At 48.3% G+C, this 26,836-nt stretch overlaps 2 protein-coding genes across 2 annotated transcripts; both read right to left on the reverse strand.

The window, feature by feature from the left end:
• Nucleotides 1-2,693: 2,693 nt before the first annotated feature.
• Nucleotides 2,694-9,226, reverse strand: LOC101833868 (PRAME family member 8-like). The gene is given in 5 exon segments (XM_040757414.1): nt 2,694-2,712; nt 6,766-6,914; nt 6,917-7,274; nt 7,980-8,366; nt 8,943-9,226. Coding segments are annotated over 5 exon segments (1,197 nt in total).
• Nucleotides 9,227-13,983: 4,757 nt separating this feature from the next.
• On the reverse strand, nt 13,984-16,610 carry LOC101833617 (preferentially expressed antigen in melanoma-like protein 1). The gene is made up of 3 exons (XM_005081131.2): nt 16,318-16,610; nt 15,418-15,984; nt 13,984-14,584 (listed from the first exon to the last, which is right to left on the reverse strand). The coding sequence occupies exons 1-3, from the start codon at nt 16,608-16,610 to the stop codon at nt 14,191-14,193; spliced, it is 1,254 nt and encodes a 417-aa protein (XP_005081188.1). The 3' UTR covers nt 13,984-14,190.
• Between the last annotated feature and the right edge of the window lie 10,226 nt (nt 16,611-26,836).

A 26,836-nucleotide genomic window follows, 5' to 3' on the forward strand; every position in this document is an offset into this window, starting at 1 on the left:
CCCTTGCTATCCTGTCTCTCTCATTTCCTGTCTCTGACATTCTGTTTACCTCTTTTCTCTCTCTCTCTGAGCTTCTCTTTTATTAAAAAAATACGTTCTGTCTCCCTCAATACATCTGGTAGTGTATACCCCTGTCATATGGGTTATACATTCTGTAAGCTTCCTTAAGTCTTTCAAAAAAATGCGGCTGGCGATTCCTCTGCCTTCTGAACTATCTGTCTTACCTGGGCCAAATTTATAGATTGCTTATCCGTCTTTCGGAGACTCGCTACAAGCAACTGGCATTAAAGACATTAGATGGGTCCTACCTGCCTCAGTGGTGAAGTCCCAGTCTGGGCAGCATCAATTTCATTTGGAAGCTGCGTAGGTTGTCCATTTGCCCCAGGTGGGGTGATGGGTAGTAAGAACCGACTCCAATAGATCAGTCATTCTCACAGGATCTGCTGAAAAGGAGGGGTTATTTTTTCCAGTTATAAAGATCTGAGGCAGAGAACGGCCAGTACTGCAACTGGCCATCATGGCCCGTCCGGAGGCAGGGCAGTGGAATCCGGAGCGGCTGCTCCCTGCGGCCTCGCAGTCCGGAGGCCAGGGGTGGGGGAGAGGAGGAGGAGTGACCTCCTGGGTGTACAAAGGAGCGCACCCAGGGAGGAGGGTCATAGACCAGCACTTCCCAGGTAACTATATAGGGTACTTGGTCCGGGTGGCCCTGGGGTCCAGGATCCATGACTTTCTCTTTCACCTGGAAAATAATTTGAGAGTTAAAGGTGCCATCTCGTGGCCAGCCAACATCAAAAGTTGGCCATTCAGAAGAGCAAAAGGTGATTCATTGCTTCTTGCGCACATCGACAGACCGGTTGTGAGCGTACTCCTGGACCTGTTGCCAATGTGAAAGGGTCAGGCTAAGCAGAGTGGTAACTGTCTGGCCCATTTTCTCGAGAGCGATGACAAACGACACTAAGACGGACGAACAGATAAGAAACAAAAACAAACAGATTTTCGCTGCGCGGCTTTGACGAAAGTCAAAAGCAAATTCAGATCGGGGACGGGGGCCTTGTGCTCCCGTCCTTGTCCCCTATCAGGATGGAAACTCCCTCGGCCAGTGGGACTTCCCCAAACAGACGGGGCAGATTCCTAGGCATCTACCCCAAACAACCGAGTCCCTAAGGACTCCCAGATACAAACGGGGCAGATTCCTAGGCATCTACCCCAAACAAACGGTTCCTTAAGAACCCCAAATACAAACGGGGCAGATTGACATCCACCCCTACAAATGAGTACTCCAAATACAAACGGGGCAGATTGACATCCACCCCTACAAATGAGTACTCCAAATACAAACGGGGCCCCCAAACAACAGAGTACTCCAAACGCTACCAGGACGTCTCCTGGAGCTTACAAATGCATACAGCTGTATACTACAAACGCAGGCGCAAGAAAATAACAGGCATAGACAGACAGCAGACAACAGAACAACAGAAATTTAGTCCGGACAATTCTTACCTCCCAGAAGTGGGTCGGTGGTCCCTGGGCGGGGTCTCACTTCCCGGCCAATGCACCAAATGAAAGACCCCAGGTGGGGGACTTTCACGGGAGGGAGACCCGAACCCAAGGAACACCGAGGCCACGAGCTTGGATGCAAACAGCAAGAGGCTTTATTGATAATACACGGGTACCCGGGGCGTCTCAGTCTCGGGAACTGAGAGCCCCGAGCTGGGGACTCAGGGGTTCTTTTATAGCAAAAAGCGCAGTACAGAAGCGAGAAGCCTAGTTACGGGACCCTGATTGGGTAATTTAAATGAGGCTGGGGCTCAGAACGAGATTTCTCTCATCTGGACAGAGAGGCAATTAAGGTTTCTCTCATCTGGACAGAGAGGCAATTAAGGTTTCTCTCAGAACTCAATTCTCGGCCTTGGCCCTATCTGAAGAACAAAGGTTTCTGTGCCTGCCCAATCTTTCTGGGCTGGCTGTGCAGACCATAGACACCTGGGCCCCTATCTGGACAGAGATAGTAGTGACTATGCAGCTGTAAAGACCTTGAGCTGAGCTTCCTTCTGATCAAAAAAAATGACTATTCGGCTGAGCTGTGGGGGAAAGGAATTTTCCATAAGCCTCAGCTGCTTGCGCTGGGCCGGGGTCTTTCACAAGGAGCACCCAAACTGTGCCCACCCTGGACAAAGTGGCCCCATCCAGGTGGTCAGGCAATGACTAATTTTGGTAAATAACATCTCAGCACAACTGTCCTTGTGGGCAACCATTAGTAACAACTTTAATTCCCCTTGCACCCACATCAGTGAATCCAAAGGTCACCTATTCTTACCCAGTCCTGAGCAGGCAAGGCACGTAGCACCCTGCTTGTGTTTTTTTTCCTGCATAAACCCCCATAATTGAGGCCAGGCACCCTTTTCCTGTAGCTGCTGTGCCAGTTTGCTGGACAGGGTCCTTGCCGAGGCTTGTAACTTAACATTAAATCTTATGCATTCCCATCAGTGAGTTAGCCCCTTGGTGGTCTTTTTTGGGGTCTCACGAACCTGGCATAACACTTATAGAGCCAGGACCACCAGCCAAATGATGGTACCACCCACAATGGGATAGGCCTTACCCCGTCTGATGGGGGAAGTCCTTCTGGGTATATGTTGTCCTATTGGTTGATAAGTAAAGCACTATTGGCCAATAGGGAAGCAAGATAGGTGGGACTAGGAGTCGAAGATCATTCTGGGAAACAGTCAAGAATAGAGAGAGAGTCGCCACGGGATCCCGGGAGGAGAGGGCGCAAGTCTGGAGTTCTCGGTAAGATAAGACCTTATAAAAATATATATTAGAAATTATGGGTTAATAATTAAATCAGAGCTAGCCATTAAGAAACCATAGCAAATGGTCAATGGCTTTATAATTAATATAGTGTCTTGTGTGTTATCTGGGGGCAGAGACAGTGGCGGGGCCCAGGCAGCTGGCGGGAAAGAATACACACTACACCTGTCAATCACTAATTAAGAAAGTACCTTATAGCTGGATCGTATGGAGGCATTCTTTTCTCAACTGAGGCTCCCTCCTTTCAGATAACCTTATGTCAAGTAGACAGAAGACTAGCCAGCACACCTGAGTTCAGTTCCCAGCACCCACACGATGGCTCGCAACCATATAAAACTCCAGTTCTAGGGGTTCGGTCTGTGTACCTTCCCAGGGTACTAGGCACACACTGGTGCACATATATGCGCAAGCAGGAAAGTACTCATACAGTAAAATAAATAGGCCTAAAAATAATTAAATGTGGCTCCTAGCAAGACTGGAAACTGAGCCGTGTCTCTGGAATGGTAGTGGTAAGGCCATGGTCACACGTTGGATGTCCCCCTCTGGTGTCCGTCACACGTTGCACTTGTGCAGTTGTTCAGCGGGTCACATGAACAAAGTCTTCACGTGAGGTGATTGGTGGGAGAGGATCACACATGAGATTTTGTGAATGGCAGGGGTTGAGCATTCAGAGGCACATACACACACAAAAGGGCTTAGTCAAAAGGAAAAAAGACTGAACACAGGGAATGAGTGGGATCTGCAAAAGCACATTAGATGCCATCTGTCCCTTGAAGCATCCAGGACTACACAGGGATGAGCTGCGTGGGAACTCAGTAATCTGACTAGTCATCCCCTGGGACCAGAAGCCAGTGGTTGATCAGGGAAGGACACCACACATCCTTACCAGCCTTGGAGGAGTCACCGGAACCAGCTACAGTTCAGGGGGCTGTAGTCATTCCCTGCCATCTGGCCCACATTTGGTGACTCGATGCCCTCAAGGAAACACTACCCAGTATACTCTCAGCCAGCCTCCAAGTAAAACACAGAACATTCCTGAGATTTTTTTTGTGTGTGTGTTTTTATTTTCAAGACAAGGTTTCTCTGTGTAGCCCTGGCTGTCCTAGAACTCACTCTGCAGACCAGGCTGGCCTCAAACTCAGAGAACTGCCTGCCTCTGCCTCCAGAGTGCTGGTATTAAAAGAGGGTACCCACTGGGCTGGAGAGATGGCTCAAAAGTTAAGAGCACTGGCTGCTCTTCCTGTGGTTCCGAGTTCAATTCCCAGCAACCACATGGTGGCTCACAGCCATCTACAATGAGATCTGGTGCCCTCTTCTGGCCTGCAGGCATGCATGCAGGCAGAACAATGTATACTTAATAAAATCTTTAAAAAAATAAGTGAGTACCCACAAATTAAAATGTTCTGTTAGTGGGTGTAGTATTATGGAGTGTATTGTTTAGATTAAGGCATGAGAGAAGAGTGAAGTGTTGATACAGTTGAACTCAAAGCTGTAAGTGTTGGATCTTAGGTAAGCAGTGGTTGGAGGCTTTAAATTTTTCTTAAAAATATTTGTGCGTGTGTGCGTGTGTGTGTGCGTGTGTGTGTGCGTGTGTGTGCGCGCGTGTGTGTGTGCGTGTGTGTGTGTGTGTGTGTGTGTGTGTGTGTGTGCAAACACAACCCATACAGCAGGTTTGGAGATCACAGGATAATTTGCCAGGGTCTGTTACACACGTTCCAGATCACTAGGCTTGACACTATGTGCCCCAAGATGTCACTTTAGACATCCTTTTTTTTTTTTTTTTTTTTTTTTTTGGTTTTACAAGACAGGGTTTCTCTGTATTGTTTTGGAGGCTATCGGTCCATCCTGGCCTCGAACTCACAGAGATCCGCTTGCCTCTGCCTCCCGAGTGCTGGGATTAAAGGCTTGTGCCACCACTACCTGGCTAGACATCCTTCTTTTTTTTTTTTTTTTTTTTTTTTGGTTTTTCGAGACGGGTTTCTCTGTAGTTTTGGAGGCTGTCCTGGGACTCGCTTTGTAGACCAGGCTGGCCTCGAACTCACAGAGATCCGCCTGCCTCTGCCTCCCGAGTGCTGGGATTAAAGGCTTGCGCCACCACCGCCTGGCTTAGACATCCTTCTTTTATGTCTTTAAGAAGTCAAGTGTTGTCTGTATGACTGTAGTTTCAAACCCCAGTCACACTGCAGACGGAGTGGCTTCATCTCATACTCAAGGCCCCTGATTGTTTGTGGTTTTCCATCCTTCAGATAACTCTTGATAGTGGCTTGGCCAAGCCTGGTTTGACCAATCTGTAATTACAGGAGTTGGGGAGCTGAGGTTGAAGATTTAGGCATCCATGACAAGTTTAGCTACATAGCTAGAGGCTAGTGTGGGCTTGAGCTTTTATTGAAGAAAGGCAAGATACAAAGCCATTTAGAACTAAGCCTGCTGGCACATGTGTAATCCTAGAACCCAAGAGGCTGAGGTAGAAGGATCTTGAATGCTAGGCCATGTAGAGGTCCATAGAGACCTGGACATCGTGCCCTCCCAGACCGTTCCAACAAAAGAAACATTTGTATAGAGCACACATCCACAGTTCTTTTATTGTCCCAGTGGAACAAAACTATAAGGTCACAGGGCAGTGTAATGGCCAGGCTGAGGGACACCCTTACTAAGACAGACAGTGATCTCAATGGAATAGATGAGATCTTGAAAACCCACCATGAGTTCAGAGGTCCAGTCAATACTTGAGGAAGGCCACAAAGGAAATCTGCCTAGTGTTTAGGTGGCCAGATAGAGGTGGGGAACAGTATAGCCCCACAGAAATGTGGCTTATTGTCTAGGCATGGTGGGACATGCCTATGATCCCATACGAGAAGTAGAGGCAGCAATTTTTCCTAAAGATGTATTTATTACGTACACAGAGTTCTGCTTGTATGTATGCCTGCATGCCAGAAGAGGGCACCAGATCTCATTACAGATGGCTGTGAACCACCATGTGGTTGTTTGGATTGAACTCAGGACTCCTGGAAGAGCAGTCAGTGTTCTTAACCTCTGAGCCATCTCTCCAGGCCCTAGGCAGTAGATCTAAACATCTGAATTCCAGTTTATCTTCTCCACAGACCTCTTTGATGTGTGAGTTTATTTGGGTTACAGTTGGAGAAGACACAGTTCATGGAGAGAATGGCACAGTAATAAGAGTCTGAGGCAGCTGGATATAGTGTCCAGTCAGGAAATTGATGGATATGAATGTTCTACTCACTTTTCTTAATTGACTTCAGGACCACAATCTACACTGTGGTGCCACCCACACTAGGTTGAGCCTTTTCTCCTCAGCTAAATTTCTCTGGAAACAGTCTCACAGTACAAGCCCAAACCTGACTCCTGATGATGCTAGGTCTTACCAAGTTTGCAAGGTTTGTGTCACAACGGGCAGATGGTCTCTCACAGCCTCCTGTTCTTCCTCCATACTGGTCCACTGGGCCTTACTCCCAGTTTTCAAGTCTACATGACGGAACTGGACAGGACAAAAGTGTGACAGACTGTACATCTCGATGCTAAGGGCTCTTGGGCTTCAATCTCCTTGTGTTTGTCTTCCCTGTGGTCACAAAGCAACGTCCATAGATAGGGCCATTGTTCTCTGTCAACATGACCTTTTTCTTTTTTCATTATGTAGCCTTGGCTGGCCTGGAATTCACACAGATCCGCTTGCTTCTGCCTCCCAGGTACTGGGATTAAAGGTGTGTGTCACCATGTCCAGCTTATAACACGACTACTTCCAGTAAAAAAAAAAAAATCCGTGTTATTTTCCTTTCAAAGAAATTTAACAGTGCCCGAAGCCTATTTATCTGTGCCCCCTTGATGACAAATGTAATCCCTGGATTTATTTTTTTCAGTGCCCAGGAGTAACTTTTCCAATCGGATTTCCAGCAGGGGCATAATTTGGTTTCCAGGTTATAGACACAATGCTCATCACACTCAGGGCAGATTTCAGAACCAAAGCTGGCCTTCTCAGGCTGCCTTATGTCCCTTAGTGTAGTTGTGAGTGAAGAACAGAGTTGGACAAATCTATCTAAAATGAGGGGACCATAGATATAGCGTTCCAAAGGGGCAGGGTATACAACCCATGGGTCAATTGGCTCAGGTCGGCTGTGTGGGACAGGAGGTCCTTTAGGATGAGCATGGATATGAGACTGTTGTAGAAGCTGATCTTGGTGATCTGGGCGCATTGGCTCAGGACAGGCAGAGGGGCAATGATGTGGGAGTCATTCAGTTCACAGTCTTCTAATGCAAGGGTCTGCAGAGTGGCTGTAATGCTCTCTAGGAGAACTAGGGTGGGCTTAAAACGTAAAGGAAATAATGGGACACCACTCAGATTCAGGTGTTTGCGCTGCCAAAGGCTCTGATGTTGGGGTAAGTGGTTCAAGTCTATGTGAGTAGGCCAAGAGTGAGGGACAGGGTCTCCAAGGGGCTGGCTCTTCAGGCACCTAGAGAGAGAGGCCAAGAGGTTAGTTGTGGCAAATGATACAGAAACATGTTCTTGGCAGTGTTGATCTTAAGTAGAGGGGACCACTTGGCCAAGGGTCAGTCTGACTCCATATTGGAGGTCAGTGTCATGGATACTACCTATGAGAGTCAGCAGACTCAAGTTACCCGTCTAGGCTGAGGGGGTCTCACTATCACTGTGATACTGGTACAGCCCATTGCTCTACAACCCCCTTGAATACGCAGAAAGCCATGGTGTTGTCCACATCAGGCCAAAGGGACACACACGATGGCCCAACACAGCCAAGACCTATCATGGTGTACCAGCTGTGGGATCCACTGACTCCCTGCATCCTAAGCACAACATTGTCCCTTCACAGTACTTCCTCTCTGTCCCTTCCTCTCCACTCCAGCACCACTCATTTACCACAGGTTCAGATGTCATCCGGGCTTTTCACACTGTGGCGAATTAGAGTCAGACGCAGCTGCTGGCCTGGAAACTGCAGGGGGATTAGCTTCTTTCTGTGCTCCCTTCTCTTACCTGTTCTCATGCCCTTAGCTTAGACACACTTCCTGTGGGGGAAACCACAACCCACCCCAGCTCTGGCCTGTCCTCCTGGCCATCTGTCATGCCCACTAATCTCTGCTGCAAAAGAGAAAGGTTTGCTGTGGTAACAGAAACAAGCTCACCCTCCACCCTCCCTTACCAGACCAAATGCTCCATCTGGCAGGTGAGAAAGGAGATTCGATTCATGCAGAAATGCTGCAGACAGTTGAGCTTGGAGAACTGGGAGATAAAATCGTGGATATACTTCATATTCTTAACACAGTTATTCTCATAGACTCCTGCCACAAGGAATTTTTGAAGAGTTCTCATCTGGCCCAGGTAAAGTGTAAAGCGTACCAAGGCTTCCAGCTGCCACTGTGAATTCAGTTCCAGCTCCTGGACAGTGTCCTGTTCAAATACTTTCAGGATCTCTATGACGGTATAGACAGGCAACACCCAAATCTGCAACTTGGGGCAGCAGAGCTGCAGGGACCTCTTCCTTGGCTTCTTGGCTCCCCGCAACAAGTAGGTATGATACTCACCAAGTCTGTGGGACTTGAGGCAAAGGTTTGCTATTATCTTCAAGGGCTGTCTCTCCTCTGATTCTGGAAGGTCCTCCAGCTTTTGTTTCTTCCTTATGACCTGTGGTGAGCAGGCCTGATCTTCTGCTCCAGCCCACACATGCCACCACTTTTAGCTGACACCCCTGTAGTCACAAACAGGTGTCAGTTTCAGAAGACAGGCCAACATGGTTCTCAACCTCGGGTTTCAGTCCGCATCCCAAAGTCAGCTGTGCCCTCTGTGCACTGCTGGGGGGAGCACTTGAAGATGTTCATACATGGGTTTTTATAACCCTTTATTTTATTCTCTCTGTTACCTTTGAGCCCAGTGTGGTCCCACACTCCTGCTTTGAGTGTGAGAGGAGGCTCTCTTCACTTTGGCTGCATCTGTTCTAAGCTGTCCCCCTTATCCAAGAGTCCCTCACCAGATAGCTCAGCAACAGACAAGACCTGTACAGTTCAGCAAAATAGTGCCATCAGGTATCTGGTCCATTTTTACTCTGTTCTCCCCGACCACAGTTATCACTGTCAGAGTCCTTCTTCACTATGTGGGTCTCGCTCACCGGGGCCAAACCTGTGTGAGCAGCATGTCTACTCCATCCAGCACAGCCTGCAAGGACTCCAGGTAGGGAGTCTTCATCAGCGATCCCACAGGGAGGCAGGGGAAGGGCCATACTGCTACCATAGCCCTCAGGATGTTAGTTTGTCTCTGGTTGAAGGCCTCCTTGAAGAGTGCTGGGAACAGAACCCTGGGCAGGTCCTTCAGAGCAGAGATGGCCAGGGCCTCGTCCCTCAGCAGGCTCTGCACTGCCCGCTGCACCAGTGTGGGTGAGGCCTGGAAGCTCATCCTGATGACTCTTCGAGAAGTATCCTGTAGAAGTTTCCAGAAAAACAAACAAAACAAGACAAGTAAACATGCTTTCAAGCCAAAGGGCTTAGGAAAATCTGTCTTTTACTTCTTCACAGCAACCAGCTCGGGGCCACAATCACTACATTGGCAACGAAGAAAACCTCATCGGTTTACTCCATTCCACACAGCATCTCTTGGTCTCAGACCAAACTTAGACAACATGGGCATCCTTCCACGAGTACCCACATACCCCAATATGTGTACAATCAACCACAGTTCCCCTGCATCTATCCTCACTGAGAAGGGGTTACCTGGGAGCCTGAAGGCTGACCTGCCCTTTGATGATAAATAGACTGTGTTTGTTTTTAAGTCTAGCACGCAGACCCCCAAAGGAAGTAAAGGAATCACCTTGTACTACACCTTCCCCCGGTGCCCACCCACCCTACTGACCCTGTCTGGAACAACTGAAGGAATTTGGGGCAGCACTCTGGATTGCCTTTCAACACTCCCAAGTCTGGTGTGGTGATCCTCACCTGAACCAGCATTTTGAATTAGGCAGGAAAACTGTAAACTCACACTAACCTGACACAGACAGTCTGGAACGTCAAACCAGCAACAACAAAAACTAAATAAAGTCACTAAACCAAGAAGTAGAAAAGGGAGTCAGTTCCTCCAGAGCTGACTTACATACACCAGTGAGTTGCTGTGTGGGTGCCGGGGACTGAACCTGAGGTCTTTGCAAGAGCAAGGGCCCTTTACAGCTGAGCCATCCCTCCAGCCCACTCCCAAAATAAGTTGGGTGGGCTTTTGTTGTTGTTGTTTTGCTTTGTTTGTAGTTTTGGTTTTTCCAGACAGGGTTTCTCTATGTAACAGCCCTGGCTGTCTTGGAACTCAATTTGTAGACCAGGCTGGCCTCAAACTCACAGAGATTCCCCCCTGCCTCTGCATGCTAGGATTAAAGGCATGTTCCACCACCACCCAGCCAAAATAAGATTTTTTAAAAGTCGCTGGGCGTTGGTGGCACACACTTTTAGTCCCAGCACTGGGGAGGCAGAGACAGGCGGATCTCTGTGAGTTCAAGACTAGCCTGGTCTACAAGATCGAGTTCCAGGACAACCTCCAAGGCCACAGAGAAACCCTGTCTCGAAAAACAAAAAGGGGGGGGGCAGTTAAGTGGGACTGAGCAGGTTGAGACATGGTATCCTGGGATGGGGGTGGGTAGGCATACTGACTCAGTTGAAAAGCCCATTTATGGATTCACTCTACAGTGAGGTGTTTTGTTGTTTTTTCTTCCTTACTTTTTTTGTTTGTTTGTTTTCTGAGACACGGTTTCTCTGTATAGCTCTGGAACCTGTCCTGGCACTCAGGCTGGCCGTGAACTCACAGAGATGCGCCTGCCCCTGCCATTGAGTGCTGGTATTAAAGGTGTGCTCCACCACCGCCAGGCCACATTGAGTTTCATTAGTAACTGATGTTACAGTTTTGAATATGCCAGCCAAAGGTTTAATCTGTTTGTGATAATTAGAAAAAGAAAAGCCTCGGACTGGAGAGATAGCTAATTAGTTAAGAGCACCACTGCCTGCTCTTTCAAAGGTCCCAAGTTCAATTCCCAGCAACCACATGTTTGCTCACAATCAAATGTAATGAGGTCTGGTGCCCTCTTCTGGATTGCAGGCAGAATACTGTGTACCAAATAAATAAAATCTTTTAAAGAAAGAAAAAAAAATGAAGAGGAAAACCTAAAATTATCCCTGCAGAGAGGGATTTCAGTCCGTTTAAAATTATTCTAAAATTACAGATGTGTTCTGGAAGGCAGCGGCAGGCAGACCTCTGAGTTCCAGGCAGCTTTACATGGTAAGTTCCAGGACAGCCAGGGCTATGTAGAAAGACACTGGGTTTAAAAAAAAAAAACAAAAAACAAACAAAAACACTTAGCCAAAAAGTAGTCAGAGGCCTACAGTGCCCATTCAGGAGGCTGAGGCAAAAATGCTGGCGCCGGAGCTCATCATCCTTGTGGCAGGAAGGGAATACACTTGGTCTCCCCCAGAAAGTAGAGGGTGTTTCAGACGGTGTTAGCTCAGCAGAGGTCCTCTAGAGGGTGAAATCATGGGGCCCATGGCAAAGAGCATCACAACTCAGAGAAGTGGATTGTGCCCAAGTCTTGAGAGCTCCCGAGAGTGTCAGCTACGGCAATTTGGTGTAGAGAGCTGCGAAGTGCCGCACCCTTAAGATGGTCCTGGCTTCCCGCCTTCTGCTAGCCCGCCTTCTGCTAGCCCGACAGCAGGTGCTCTCTATGATAAACAACACCTGTATTTGGTTAAGGCTGGCTATCAGGCTTGCTTCCAGGCGTACGTGGGCCTATCTGCATGTTCCACGTAGCATACTGGGGTTGGCCGCCCAAGGGCTTTTAAGCTGTGGGTTGGGGCTCCCTGGCGCTCCCCGGGAGAAGAAGATTGTTCAAGGTTCCTGAATAAACTGCTTAAAGAAGAGTCTGGGCGTTGCGTCTTCCTTGCTGGTCGAGGTTGGGCGCGACAATTTGGAGTGTTGGAAGGACGAAAAGTGAGGAGTATCTCCCAGGCACCATGATGGCCACCAACGGGAACCTTCAGATTTAGCCCCACGGGGCATGGACCCCAGGCAACAATGAGTCCCAGAATCTCTGTTGCTCTTGAACCTACAAGAACACCATTTCCAAGCCAAGCGAATGTTAATTAATGAGAGCAGGACTCCGAGACACAGGCTAGGAAGGAAGCTGAGGCAGGAGGAGTGCAAACTCACTAAGTTCAGGATCCAGACTGCTCTCAGGGGAAAGCTCAAAGGGGCCCAGCCACAGGCTCGAGTAGTTGGAAGGAGCTCATCGCTGTGCCTGGCTAACAACTACAAGACGGTTCCGTGCTTAAGGGCACTTGCGTTCTTGCAGAGAATCTGGGTTTGATTCCCAGTACCCACATGGGAGCTCACAAGCACATGTAACCCCGTTTCCAGGGAAAGACACCCTCTTCTGTCTTCCCAGGCCCTGCATCCACATGGCCCACACAGACACGAAGGTAAAACACTCATACATGCTCGCGGTGAACACACTTTTCAGAAACAGATACACATAGTCCTTAGAAAACATCAGAATTTATTGACTAACAATAAATCCACATACTACATCAATTTCGTTATCTATAATACACATGCACAATTTGACTCTGAGGCCAGTCTAGTCTACTCGGTGAGTTCTAGGACAGCTAGGGCTACAGAGAGACCCTGCTTCAAACAAACAAACAAAAAAGTTCAGGTACGGATGGATTCATGAGGCTACAACCCCAGCATAGGGCCAGCAAAAACAGGCAGACCCATGAGAGCTCTCTGGGAAGCAGGTCTGTAAACCATCAAGCCTCTGTTTCCATGAGACCCTTGTCAGGGGAATCAGAGTAAAGACAGAGGGCACCTGATGTTTTCCATAGCCTTGTTTTTAGACATCACATCAACACACACACACATACACACACACACATACACACACACACACACACACACACACACACACACACACACACACACAGGAGGTCTATCAGTCAGGGACAGAGTTGGGAGCTCATTGCAATCCATGGTCTAATGACACAGGATACCACCATGGCCCAGTGCTAGAGATCCCTCTTTACCTGATTGCAGGAGGGGGAGACAGCTGTAGTCTCCAGTAGTCTGGAGTGTTTAGTAAAGTCATAAAAGCTGACTTTCTGCTAAGGTTTATGTATACTTGCCCATATATTCCTGGTTTCATTAACAAGCTCATAGGTGGCAGTATTTTACAGAGTGTAAATGCATGGCTTATTGTGTGTCACAGTAATGCTGGGTATCGGCTGACTTACAGACAAGACGGTCATCCGGCCTCAACAGTACAAACCAATTTTTGAATTATTTTAGATTTATGTGTTATGAGTGTTTTACCTACATGGATGTCTATGCAGCACATGCATGCCAGAAGAGGACATCAGATCCTCTGGAACTAGAGTTAGGGATGATTGTGAGTCACCATGTACCTGTGAGAAATCCAACCTAGGTCCTCTTCAAGAGCAGCAAATGCTCCAAATCGGGGAGCCGTCTCTCTAGCCCCCACTAAGTGCTGCTATATAAAATGCTACTCTTTCGAGATGCACTCTCACCCTGGACTCTTGGGGGAGGGTCTAGGCCCTGCCCTGGATGAAATGATAGACTATGGACAACCCCATGTAGGGCCTCACCCTCCCTGGGGAAATGGGGGGATAATGGGGGGGGTTGGTGGGAGGGCGTGGGAGGAGGGGAGGGAAAGGGAGAGGGACCTGGGATTGACATGTGAAGCAACCTTATTTCTAATTTAAATTTAAAAATAAAAATTAAAGGCCGGGCAGTGGTGGCGCACGCCTTTAATCCCAGCACTCGGGAGGCGGAGGCAGGCGGATCTCTGTGAGTTCGAGGCCAGGCTGGACCGACAGCCTCCAAAACAATACAGAGAAACCCTGTCTCGTGAACCAAAATAAAATAAAATAAAAATTAAAAAAATAGTTTTGAAAAAAATGCTACTCTTTCACTGAAGAACACATGGCACAGCTACAAAATCAGTTCAAAGATAGAGAACCAGGTCTGACGGTACAAGCCTATACTCAGCACAGGAAAGTAAAGGTAAGACGACCAAAAGTCACTGGACTTAGTAGATTTGAAGGTGGAAACCAGCTTAATCAGGTGGAACTGGTAGTCCCAGTCAAAGATCACATGCTCGCTATCCCCCCACCAGACACATGTGTGTTGACTTTTGCCTGTCAGTGTCCACAGGAGAGCCTGCTACGTGCATCTCATTAGACAGGCGACCAACAAGTCCTAACACATCATACATGTATCACGACTCAAAGCAGGGAGACAGGCTCTGGCTGCCCAACAGTTCTCCCTGCTGCTATACACTCAACACAGGCTCAAAAATCACCTCAGGGTCCCGGTCACTAATCATCACAGCTTGGGACAAGGGTTATCTGTGACCCACGGAGTCTCAGCTTCATCTGGTGATCTGCCAACTTCCTCAAGAAACGCTTGGAGGCATAGTTCCCACTGAAGTTAAACAGGCTGAGCTGGGTACAGCTTCTCAGGGCTGGCAGGATGGCACTGAGTTGGGAGTTCATCAGTTGACAGCCCTCCAAGTCCAGTGTCATCAAAGTAGGTGCAGTTTTTAGTAACAGAACTCGCAGGGGCTCTGGGCTCAAATGAGTCAGTTTGACACATTTCAAAATCAGGTGTTTTAGTTGGCTTGTGCACAGGAACTCAGCCATATGGGTCCAGTCTGACTTGGAGAGAAAGCAGTGAGTCACCAACAGGGTCTCTAAGGGCGCCTTTAGCCACCTAAAAGAAAACAAGGAGACAGTTCTGGAAATAGATGCATGTGGTCCAAGATCTTTCTAATCTCACGATGAGAGCCAGCGGCCACAACACTCCACGACAGCCTGCTCGTCCAACTCTGTACTGAGACCTGTCACGGTCACTACAGGATCACCCCAATCCCAGACTGCAAATTCCTTTCCATACAGGGAGGACCGACCAAGACCAGTGCAGGCAAGATTTGGCAACACGCCTGTGGGTTCGCTGACTGGTCTCTTCACAGCCGGTTCCTGTCCAGAATGCTTCACCCTGACCCTGATTCTCAACTCTGGACATCACACTTTCCATGTACTCACCCTCTGAGGTCAAAACAATGCCAGGTATGGCGATACACACACCTGTGACACTACCAGGGAGCCGAGACAAGAGGAGGACTGTGGGGAGTACAGGCCTACGCAGGATGACCTCGCCTCAAAAAACCAGCCTGTCCTTGGTGAGGAAGGGACTAGAGGCAAGCTAAGCAGAGCTCAGTGTACAGTGCTCCCCTCTACAATGCCCTCCTCTTTTTCCCTCTTCCAATTTCCTTTAGATGCTTGCTAGGAAGGAATAAGAGTGCATTCTTACTAGATCTCGTTCCTGAAGAGGCTTCCTAGCATGGTACCCCTCTCCAAACCACCAACCCCAGCTTGGCCCTACTCCTTTGTATTAGTGGCTACGTGAGACCCTGCTCTAGGACAGCAGACAAAACAATGCTTTGGCAATGTTAATCTACCAGTGGCTGCAGCGAGCAGGTGGCCACGGTCTAAAGGAACAAGGCATGGCTTTACTTTGATGAGAACGCGGCCATGCCTCCTTACCAGAACAGCTGGTCCAGGTGGCCCTCTAGGAAGAAGAGGTTATCCAGGTGCAGGCTCTGGAGGTGCTTCAGTTTGACAAACTGTAAGGTGAACTGAGTGATGACCTGATCCTTCTCCACCGGGGTGAGAAAGACGCCCGACCAGAAGCAGGAGAGAAGGAGACTACGCAGGTACCTCATTCGGCCCAGGTAAGGGGAGAAGTTTAGCAGGCAGGTAGGGTTATTCATGTAGAGCAAACTCAGCTCCTGGATAGAGTCCAGATCCAACCTCTCCAACACTTCTCTGTGGTAGTTAAGGGCCATAGACCAGATCTGGATCTTGCTACAGCACAGGTGTATGAGACCCTCCCTCTGACCCACCCACTGAACCAGGAAGGACTCTACGGACATCAGTGGACCTTCCTTGAGGACCAGGTCTATAACCACCTTCAGCTGCGGCTTCAACTCCGTTCCTGAATGACCCATCGCTGCTTGATTCTCACTCGGGTCATGAACCATGAACACGGGCCGCTTGTTCCACGTCTTCCCGGGCATACAGCGTAAATCCAGCACTCGGAGTCTGCACCTCCTGTGGGTAAAGCAGGGAGGAGCCTCAGCATGAGGGCATCAGCCACCGTCCTAGCCCCACGCCCTTCTCCTTGAGTCCAGCCCAGTCCCACGTCCCGTGCCTGTGGGAAGCAGGGACAGTCTTTGGACCACCGCTGATTGTGAGCGCTGCACACTCCACAGCCCTTTCCCAGATGGCTCAGCAACGGCCAAAGCGCCTGTAGCTCTCCAAGCTGGTGCCTCCGAAAGCCTCCACTCCATTCTACTGTCTACTACTCTCTTTCCCCCATTCTACCTGACCCCAGCTGTCTGCTTTTTTTTTTTTTTATTCCTAGGGCATTCGGGTCTCACTCACCCGTGACGAGCGTTCTGGAAAAGCAGACCATCGAGCCCCAACAGGATAATCTCTAAGATTCTCCTGTAGGCAGCCTTCTTCCTGACCATGGCTCCCAGTGGGAGGCAGGGGAAGGGCCAGGCCTGCACCATTGCCACCACGACCTCAGAGCTGTTCTTTCTGCAGGCCTTTTTGAACAGGGATGGGAAGAAAACTGAGGGCAAATCATCCACAGCAGAGACCGCCATGGCCTGGTTCCTCAGGAGGCTGGTCTCTGCCAGCTCCTGGAGTGAGGGTGGGGACTTGCAGCTCATCCTGATGAATCTTCAGGAAGAAGGTACCTAGGACAGCAACACTGAGAAAGACACCTTTCAAGCAAGTGCCCCGGAGGCTCTTCCCACCCATGGCGGGGAGCTAACTCAGGGCCACCAGTCACTGCTCTGAGAGCGAGCAGTAGAGACCTCAGGTTAGCTCCCTCCTCTCAGTGCTCCAGAGGACCACAAAGCCATCGAACTTCCTGCTGGCCCCAGGAGTACGATCTCTCAAGCATCCATGGCCGCAGCTCATCTCAACACCAGCCATTCCCAGTGTGGTCTCTCAAGCATCCATCTCACTACCGTTCCCAACTTTGGCATTGGATTACATTCCCAGTGGAAAGTGAGTCCTGTGCACTCTCGAAGCTAAACTCCAGCTCCCTGGAACAATGTGTCTCATTCGGTACCCCGGATGGCTGGGATGGCCGCTGTGTGTGACCATTCCCAGCACTCAGGAGGTAACTTCAGATAGAGGCCAGCTTTTTTTGCTGGGGTGGGAAGAGGGAGGAGCAATAACTATTAGAAAGGAGTAGTGACAGCTGACAGTGGTGATAGGCCTGTAATCTCAGCATTTAGAAGGTAGAAGAATCAGGGGTTCTGAGGCCAGCCTCAGTTACTTAGAAAATTACATGTTAGCCTAGGCTATATCAGATCCTGCCTTACACAAGAAACTGTAATACTATGTCTCCAAGACAGACAGTTCTTAGAATGTAATTTCAGGACATACAAACTAAACACAGCACTCAAGAGTAAGAGGGACCGCTTGAGCGATCCAGGGCTACACAGCGACACTTGGTCTCAAAAACCAAATTAAGTATCTTCCTTATCTCAAGTCATAAATAGAAAACATTAGGAATCCACAGGCAGTTTTAAGCACAATGAGTCTCCCCTTCTCTGGTGCCTTTGCTCAGACACCCTGAGGTCTGCTGGCGATCAATGATACAGACTGAGAATCACTTACTTCGATGGCAACAGTATTCTAAAACACAACTACCGCATCCACACTGGCAATTGGATAGCTATGCTAACATCAGATTTTTTGTTTCTGCTTGAGACAAGGTCTCCCTATGTTGCCTTGGCTGGCCTCAAGTCACTATGTGGGCTGGACGCCTGGCTCAGTGGTTAAGAGGACATATCTCTCTTGCAGAGGGTATGGGTTCAGTTCCCCCAGTACCCACCTGGTGGCTCACAACCATTCATAACCCCAGCTCCAGGAGATCTGATGCCCTCCCTCTTTAGATCACCAACGTTCACGTGGCGCATGGAAACACATGCAGACAAGACACTCACACATACAGTGAATGGCTTTTTAAAAATTCACTATGTAGACAAGACACTCACACATACAGTGAATGGCTTTGAAAAAATTCACTGTGTAGACAAGGCTGCCGTCTAGTTCATAGATCCAGATAGCTCTGCCTGAGTGCTCACACCAAAGGTATGCGCCACCAAGCCTGGCCAGCAACTTGATTTTGAGGTCTTTTGGCTTGTTCGTTTATTTGTTTTTTGTTTTTCCGAGGCAGGGTTTCTCTGTGAAACAGTCCTAGCTGTCCTGGAACTCAGGCTGGTCTTGAACCCACTGAGATCCATTGGAAAAATGAGCCAGGCCTTTAATCCCAGTACTCAGGAGGCAGAGGCAGGTGGATCCAGGCCAGCCTGGTCTACAGAGTGAGCTCCAGAACAGGCTCCAAAGCCACAGAGAAACCCTGTCTCAAAAAAACAAACAACAAAACACAACAACAAACAACAACAAAAATCAAAAACTAAAAAGATGGGAGCTGGGCGTGATGGTGCAAGCCTTTAATCTCAGCCACCCAGAGACTGAGCTGGATCTGTCAGTTGGTGGCCAGCCTGAGCTACAGTGAGGACCAGGCTCAGACATACATAAATCTGGCCTTGCAGGGGTGGCACACACCTTTGGTCCCAGCACTCAATGGCAGAGGCAGTCAGATCTCTTGAGTCCCAGGCCAGCCTGGTCTACAGAGTGAGTTCCAGGACAGCCAGGGGCTACACAGAGAAACCCTGTCTCAGAAACACGAAAATATACACAAATCTGTAAATATATGAATTACATATAAAAAAAAAACAACCTATCTTCAGAGATGGCTCAGAGGTTAAGAGCACTGACTGCTCTTCCAGAGGTCCTGAGTTCAATTCCCAGCAACCACATGGTGGCTTACAACCATCTACAATTCAATCTGGTGCCCTCTACTGGCAGAACACTGTATATGTAATAAATAAATAAATCTTTAAAAAAAAAAAAACAACCCTATCTTCATAGATCCACCTGTCTCTGCCTCCACCCCCATCCTGGGGGCTAGGATTAAAGGCACCTGGCAGTATGCCCACTTTAAAAAAAAAAGACATATCGCACCCCTCCTGGCTTGCCTAGAACATTGGGAAAACAAGAACAGATATCTGCTCATCTCAGACAAGATTCCAGCAAGAGACCAAAGTCATAAATGACTCTACCCAAGTCTGGCTCGGTGAACCAGTGAATTGAGCAGGCTCATTGTGTCACAATGTAAATATTTGATATGCACTCAAATAGCTGCCTGGCACCTTGAACCCACGAGCAGCCAGAGCAGTACACATACCTGAAAGGGGTCTGAGACCCAGGTTCGGATGAAGGTCTGAGGACCCAGCCCCTCTCCATCCTTCCAGGAGGGACCAAGCACCAAAGGTCTATCTAATGAGGACCTTAGCATTAAAAGGGTAATGGTTGTTGGTCTAAGAGGACAAAGTTCAAAACAAGCAACTGTGGGTTCGGATGCAGCCCGAGTTGATCGAGCAGGCCTGCGGTCCAGCATAAACAGGGTGTGCTGGTACAACTCCAGTGACTGCCAGGTGCAAGCTGGGGAATCAGAAGTTCAACTCTTGACCAGTGGAGGCAGAGGCAGGCGGATCTCTGTGAGTTTGAAACCAGCCTGGCCTATAGAGCGAGTTCCAAGACTGCCAGGGAAGCTACACAGAGAAACCTGTCTCAAAAACGAAAATTAAAAAGGTAACCTTCAACTCATTCTTCAGTTATAGAGGTTCAGTGACTCAGCATTTAAGGCTGGCACTCCGGAGAACCTTGTTTGGATAGTCAAGTCTCCAGTGGGCACCTAGGTTAATATGGGACGATCAGGCTCAAGTCGGGCCTCAGGGAGTAGGTGAAATTATCCCCTGCTACCACTACAGTCTTGACGAGGTAATTATGGAACAAAGTGACTTACCAGAGATGGACGGACCAGAGATGTCTCCTAACCGCAGGAAGACAGGCGACTCCTGGCTCGAGAACTCTGCCTTCTTCGGTTCCTCTGTTGTCCTGGCCGGCCTGAAACTCAGTACGTAGACCAGGCTAGCTTCAAACTCACAGGGACGTGCTCGCAAGCCTCGGGGCGCACTGTTGGCTTCTGGAGCTTTCCCACGGCTCTCTACTTCCACACCCGCCTAAGCAAGGCGAGCCCCAATATAACCCGCCACCTGATTGGCTGTCTCACTCTCCACCCACTCCTTGCGGATTTTGTTTTTCTCCCAAGAGTTTGAATCTGGAGCTGCGTGTGGTGGAAATCCCCTTTTAACACCAAGCCTCACCCAGCCGGGCGTTGGTGGCACACGCCTTTAATCCCAGCACTGGGGAGGCAGAGACAGGAGGATCTCTGTGAGTTCGAGGCCAGCCTGGTCTACAGAGCAAGTTTCAGGACAGCCAAAGCTGTTACATGGAGAAACCCTGTCTCAAAAACAACAGAAAAGATGGCGCAGGATGGTACCCACCTTTATTCCCAGCACTCAGGAGGCAGAGGTCAGAGATCGATATCTGATTTGTGTTGATGGGTTAAAGTCAAGGCACATTCATGGGTTCACTCCACGGAGATTTTTTCAGTATGTGAGTGCCACAGTCTTGAAAGAAAGATAGCAAAAGTCTATAGAAAAAGCTGAGGGCTAGTGAGAGAGCGTTTCACTACATAGGTCAAAGAAAATCCAGGACATACCAAGCTACATACTAACAGTCCAACCTGGGCTACAGGGGACCCAGTCTCAAAAATAACTGATACACCTGACTTCATTCTTGCAGGGTTCTTTGGCCACTTCAAAACAATACAGGTATTCCACAGTGAAGCAGCCCGAGGGGGTCAGCCAGCAGACCCTACCCACGGAAAGCGTTGGCAGCTCTTCCATATGGCGCCATTGGGGTTTTTCTCTTTTATTTGTGTTACTGAGACAAGGCTTTAGTATAAGCCATCCAGGTTGGTGTGGAACTTGCTATGTAGACCAGGCTAGCCCCCAGAGGTGATCCTACTGTCCAATGCTGACTCACAGAGCAGAAACATCACAGCTGGTAAGCTTCACCATGCCTCGTTTTTTTAGATGCTGGGTGACAAATTCAAGGTTTCCCCAGTGCTAAGTGAGATTTCTACTAACTGAAGTTTAATCTCAGCCTCAGGATGTGGGCGTTTATAGAGGATGGAGATGTGGGGTAAAATCTGCCCGTTTATAGAGGATGGAGATGTGGGGTAAAATCTGCCCAGAGGTAGAGAATAGAAGCCTTGGTAGCTGTGAAAAAAGACACCCTAAACCCAGCACGATCCTTGAAGGCAGAGAGGGAGGGTGTTTCAGATGCAGTTAACTCAACCACAGACTTGAGGGGGGAAAATCGAGACTGGGAGGAAGGTACCAAGACTAGAGAGCAGCACTGAGCACTGAGGAGGAGCAGGTGTGTTCCAAAGCCACTGAGGGTGCACACCCAGCCTCCCCAGAATGGTGAAGTGAGGAGGTGGTGCCTGCGTCCCTGAACCCACACCGTGGTGCCCAACACTTGGAGTCTCTGCCTTCACATGCAGGGCTCTTCCAGGCGACCCTGAGCCTGCCTCAGCATCCTCAGACCTTAGAGCCGAAAGAGCCTCATCTGAGGTTCGTGGGGAAAGCCATCCAGGAATCAGGAAGGACTCAGGGGAAAACCCAAAAGCGAAGTCAGGAAAGTATTTGGGGTTGAGGTGCAACTGGGAGCTTTGCTTTGAATTCCCAGGTGAGCAGGATCTTAGGTGGATTTGCAGAACTACAAAGAAAGAGGGGAGGGAGGGAGGGAGGGAGGGAGGGAGGGAGGGAGGGAGGGAGGGAGGGAGGGAGGGAACTATGATCTGTAATTAGAAAGGTGCTTTTTTAAATCATTACCTTGTGGGAAAGTTCCTAGTCACAACTCCAAGTTAGTTGCTTCTTGTGACTGACTGAAGTGAGGCTGTGCCTCAGTCGTCAGCCTTATCAGAAATTGCCATATTCAATTTTAGGAGCACTTAGTTTAAAGATAGCTAAGTTATTTTGTTGTTGTTGTTTTGAGACAGGGTTTCTCTGTGTAACAGCCCTGGCTGTCCTAGAATTTGCTTTGTAGACCAGGCTGACCTCAAACTCACAGAGATCCACCTGCCTCTGCCTCCCTAGTGCTGGGATTAAAGGTGAGCGCCACCACCGTCTGGCTAAAGTTACTTTTAAATTCTAATTGTTACTTTATGATAAGGACCCTCTCAGCAGTAGAGTACTGACAAGGCAGGGTCTCACTCTGTTGCTATGTAGCACCGGCTTAAGTTGAGCTAGCTATGTAGTCCAGGCTGACCTCCAATTTACAGGAATCAGCACCCCTCATGAGTGTTAAGATTAAGGGTGTGTGGCACTATATCTGGTCTGAATATTTACTTTAGATATTGTCTCTGGTATCCCAAACTGACCTTGACTCCTGATTCTGCACTGAAATTTTATAGGCATGCACCACACTAACACACCCACTCTGATCCTTTCTTCTTTCCTTTAACAATTGATCTTAGTATCAGTTTGTTCGTTTGTTTGTTTGTTTGTTTGTTTCTCCAGAGAGGGTTTCTCTGTGTAGTCCTGGATGTCCTGGAACTCACCCTGTAGACCAGGCTGGTCTTGAACTCAGAGATTAGCCTGCCACTGTCTCCAAAGTGATAGGATTAAAGACATGTACCACCATAGCCCAAGTATGGAGTTGAGTTTTTCTGAGGGTTTTTTATATCAGTTTTGTCTTCTATGTCATCAAGAGTTGACCCTTTTAGGTTTGTTTGTTTGTTTGTTTGTTTGTTCACTTTGTTTTGTTTTTAGATAGAGTCTTCCTATATAGTCTTGGCTGTTCTGGAATGCACTATGTAGATGCAACTAGCCTTGAACTCAGAGATCCACTTGCCTCTGCCTCCTGAGAGCTGCAATTAAAGGCATGTGCCACCACATCCTGATGGGGAAGTCCTGTGTATATGTCAATAAAGCACTGTTGGCCAATAGGGAAGCAAGATAGGTGGGACTAGGAGTCTAGGAGGATTCTGGGAAGAGTAGTGAAGAGACTGGTTGCCATGTGATCTCCCAGGAGCAATGGGCGCTCAGGAGTGCGTCCTCAAAAAGAAAAGTCCTTATAAAATATGTATTAGTAATTATGGTAAATAATCAAGTCAGAGCTAGCTGATAAGAAACCAAACAAATGGCCATCAGCTTCCTAATTAATAAAGTGTCTTGTGTGTAATTTGGGGGCTGAAAGCAACAAAAGGACCCAAGCAGGAATCCCACAACAATACCCACCTTAGACTTGGTTTTTAAATATATTAGTATATCAGCCTTTTAGAGTAATACTAGGACAAAGATGGGATGTAGCTCTTTGTCTAGGACACTTGAGGTAGTGGACACCATCCTCAGGCTTCATAACAGAGTAGGAATATATTTCATTATGAATTATACCTACAAGTGGCTACATGTGATGTATACACATTCACAAGTGTATAATATGTACACAGAAAAAAACAACAGCATAATGAAGGCCCATATGCCTACTCACCCCTATGCCAGGGATACTGTGTCCCAACCTGCTTTTGCAAGTCCCATCCCCCTATTTTTCCGTTTTGTTTTGTTTTGTTTGAGACTGCCCGGCTTCCCCCTATTTTTTCTAACCCATTATAAAAATGCCTAAGAGACATTCAAGATTGGGTTAGAGATTAAAAATCCACCAGGAGGCTGGGCGTTGGTGGCGCACGCCTTTAATCCCAGCACTTGGGAGGCAGAGGCAGGCGGATCTCTGTGAGTTCGAGGCCAGCCTGGTCTACAAGAGCTAGTTCCAGGACAGCCTCCAAAGCCACTGAGAAACCCTGTCTCGAAAAACCAAAAAAAAAAAATCCACCAGGAATAAAAGACAGATTTAACATCTAAAAGGTCACCTGATAAGCACCCAGCTGTGATGGGACAAAGCAATAATCCTATGTACCTCCAAGGCAAGGCTTTTGGGGACTCCTGGCTAACTGAGCTGACTTTGTGGTAGAGTGCTCGCATGCATGCAGAAGACTCTGGTTCAATTCCTAATACCAACAACAACTAAAAGCTGGGTTTGAGCATGACAGTGGTGACGCATGCCTTTAATCCCAGCCTGATCTACAGAGCGAATTCCAGGACAGGCTCCAAAGCAATACAGAGAAACCCTGTCTCGAAAAACCAAAAAAAAAAAAAAAAAAGGAAATGAACAGGAGTCAGGGTCTCTTTAAGTTTTCTAGGCTGACTTGAACGTACTCCGTAGCCCAAGAAACTTGTGATCCTCCTGCCCCAGTCTCCCAAGTTGCTAGTACTATAAGCTGGTACCATCTAGCATGCTAACCTGACTCATAATTTTCTCCCCTCCCAATTCCTCCTCCTTCCTCCTCTTCCTCACACTCCCCACATCTCTTCTCTGATTCCATATCTTGTCATGTTGGCAGTCAACAGTAACCGTTACATCTGTGATATTGAATAAGAAAATAATGGATTCTGGGTAATTGCCTACATTTTGAGACACCATCCCATTTTACCAACAAGTGGTAGAATCTGCAGGTGCTGGATGTGCGGACAGTGCGTCAGCCTTAACGGAATGTAGGGCAGGCGGTGGTGTCTAGAATTCCAACACTCTTGATGTTGAGGCAGTAGAACTGAGAGTGTGAAGTCAGTCTAGGCTAGACAGTGAGACCCAGCTCCAAAACAAAACAAGACAAAACCACAAGACCCAAAATTGCCATGAAAAGAAAATTAAGATGGAAGGAAGAAGGAAGGAGGGGTGGTGAGAGAAGGCTTGGTTTCTGGAATGTGCAGTCCAGAGCTGCGGACTGTATGACTGCTCATCACAGGTTGTGAGTGAGAACTAAACAGTGGAGAACTGCCCAGGCCCAGGGTGAGGCAGCCTTGCAAGGAAGGCATGGGTGGAACTCGGGCTCTGGTGCAACATGTTGGATGAATTCCAAGCCTGCCTCCTTGGTGGATCTGGCAGAAACGGCACCACAGCTGTGCTGCAGGAGGTTGCAAATTGGTGCCTTGCCCCTTCCCTAGATCAGACACGTCCTGGGAGCTGGAGGTGCTGGGCATCCAGGAGGTAGGGGGAGCTGCAGCTGTGGTCTGTCCACTCTGGTAATGCGCTGCCAAGCCCAAGGACCCGAGCTTCATTCCTGGGATCCACATGGTAGAAGTTCAGAGTCTCCTGCAAGGTGTCCTCTGGCCTCCACACAAATGTGTCCGGGCACGTATTTTTATCCCAGGCATGGAAATAGTCTGGTCTGCAGAGTGCTTCCTATACAAGTGTAAGGACCTGAGTTCAGATCCCAGGCATGTACGAAAAAGCCAGGCATGGTGGTGTCTCTGTATCCCCTGGACAGGTAGCAAGGAGCAGATCCCTGAAGCTTGTTGAGCAACCAGCCTAACCGGTGAGCTCTAGACCCTCTGCTTCAAAAACATAAGATATACAGGATCAAGGAAGATCCCTGATATCAACCTCTGGTCTCCATATGCACACACACACATGCACACACACATTCACACTCACACACACAGACTACATACACACTCACATGCACACACACAGACTATACATGTATGCATACACACATGCACACACACATTCACACACGCACACACACAAATGCACACACACACACACTCATCCTATCCTTTAATCGAGAGCCTTGCAGTTTGACATACATAAAAGGCAATGAGATGATGCTCATTTAGGGCTTGATACGTGGTGAGAGCTCACTAAGGGCAAGTTCTTCTGGCAGAAATCCACACATTCTCCATCCTTCCATTTCACCTCTGTTCCTAATAATAGGGAAGAGAGCAGAGACACGGGCACAGGTTGAACTCAGCCTCAACGTTCCCCATTTAATCATCTTTCACCCCCCCCAAGCAGGGCATCACCAGCCAGCTGAGGTGGAGCAGGGGAGAAGGCTCAACTCTGCCTCTACCTGCAGCGAGGCCAAGATGCAAGTTCTAAGGAGTTGGGCTTTGCGCGCCACCTGCTGGACACACAGAGCACAGCTTTTTTCTGGTCACCAATATTTTGCACAGTAGTTTTTGTTTTGTTTGGTGGCTGGGATTTTAAGCTCAGAGACAATTTTATTGGTGTTCTAAAGAGAAATCCAAGGACAGACAAGCTGGAGACCTCAGCAGCTTCCTGGGGAAGAAGAGTGGTGGGGAGAAGAGAGAAACCCGAATCATTTGAATTCAGCCACAGGACAGCTCCCTGGCAGGAAGAAGGGCTTTAGGAAAGGCTGAGGGAGCCTGGGGAAAGGGGCTTATAGCAGAGGTGACATAAGAGAGGTCAGCCTCGCTAAGTAATCCAGAAAAACAAGCCTACTTGTCAAGCTGCCATGCCCAGGCCTGTAGCTCCTGCTGAATGACAGGGTTTTGTTTTGTTTTGTTTTGGTTGTTTGTTTAAGAAAGGGTCTCTGTGTGTAGTCCTGGCTGGACTGGAACATAGTATGTAGACTTGAACTTGTGGACATCTGCCTGTCTCGGCCTCCTGAATGCTGGGACTAAAGGTATGTGCCACCACACCCATTTTTTAGCGATCACTATAAGAAAATGTTTGAGTATAAATATTCATGCTGCCAGGTTTGTTTGTTTTTTTTGGAGTAAGAAAGATATGAATTGTCAATGCATGCAGTGTGACTCTGCTTCCCTTGGCTCCATCTATAGCACTACAAATAAATACTAAACAAAAAATTATTTAAAAGGTAATTTTTAAAATGTATATATCTTATATATATACATTTTTTGCCCACATGAAAATTAAGTGCACCATGGTCATGCAGTGCCTACTGTGACCAGATGAGGGCGCCAAATCCTTGGGCTCTTAAGTTACAGGTGTTTGTGAGCAGTCAAGTGGATTCTGGAAAGTGAACTCAGGTTCACTGTAAGAGCATTCCAATCCCAGGATGGGTTCTTAGGAGAGGAAA

Source organism: Mesocricetus auratus, unplaced genomic scaffold (assembly GCF_017639785.1).
Source record: "Mesocricetus auratus isolate SY011 unplaced genomic scaffold, BCM_Maur_2.0 Super-Scaffold_100014, whole genome shotgun sequence".
Classification (NCBI taxonomy): domain Eukaryota; kingdom Metazoa; phylum Chordata; class Mammalia; order Rodentia; family Cricetidae; genus Mesocricetus; species Mesocricetus auratus.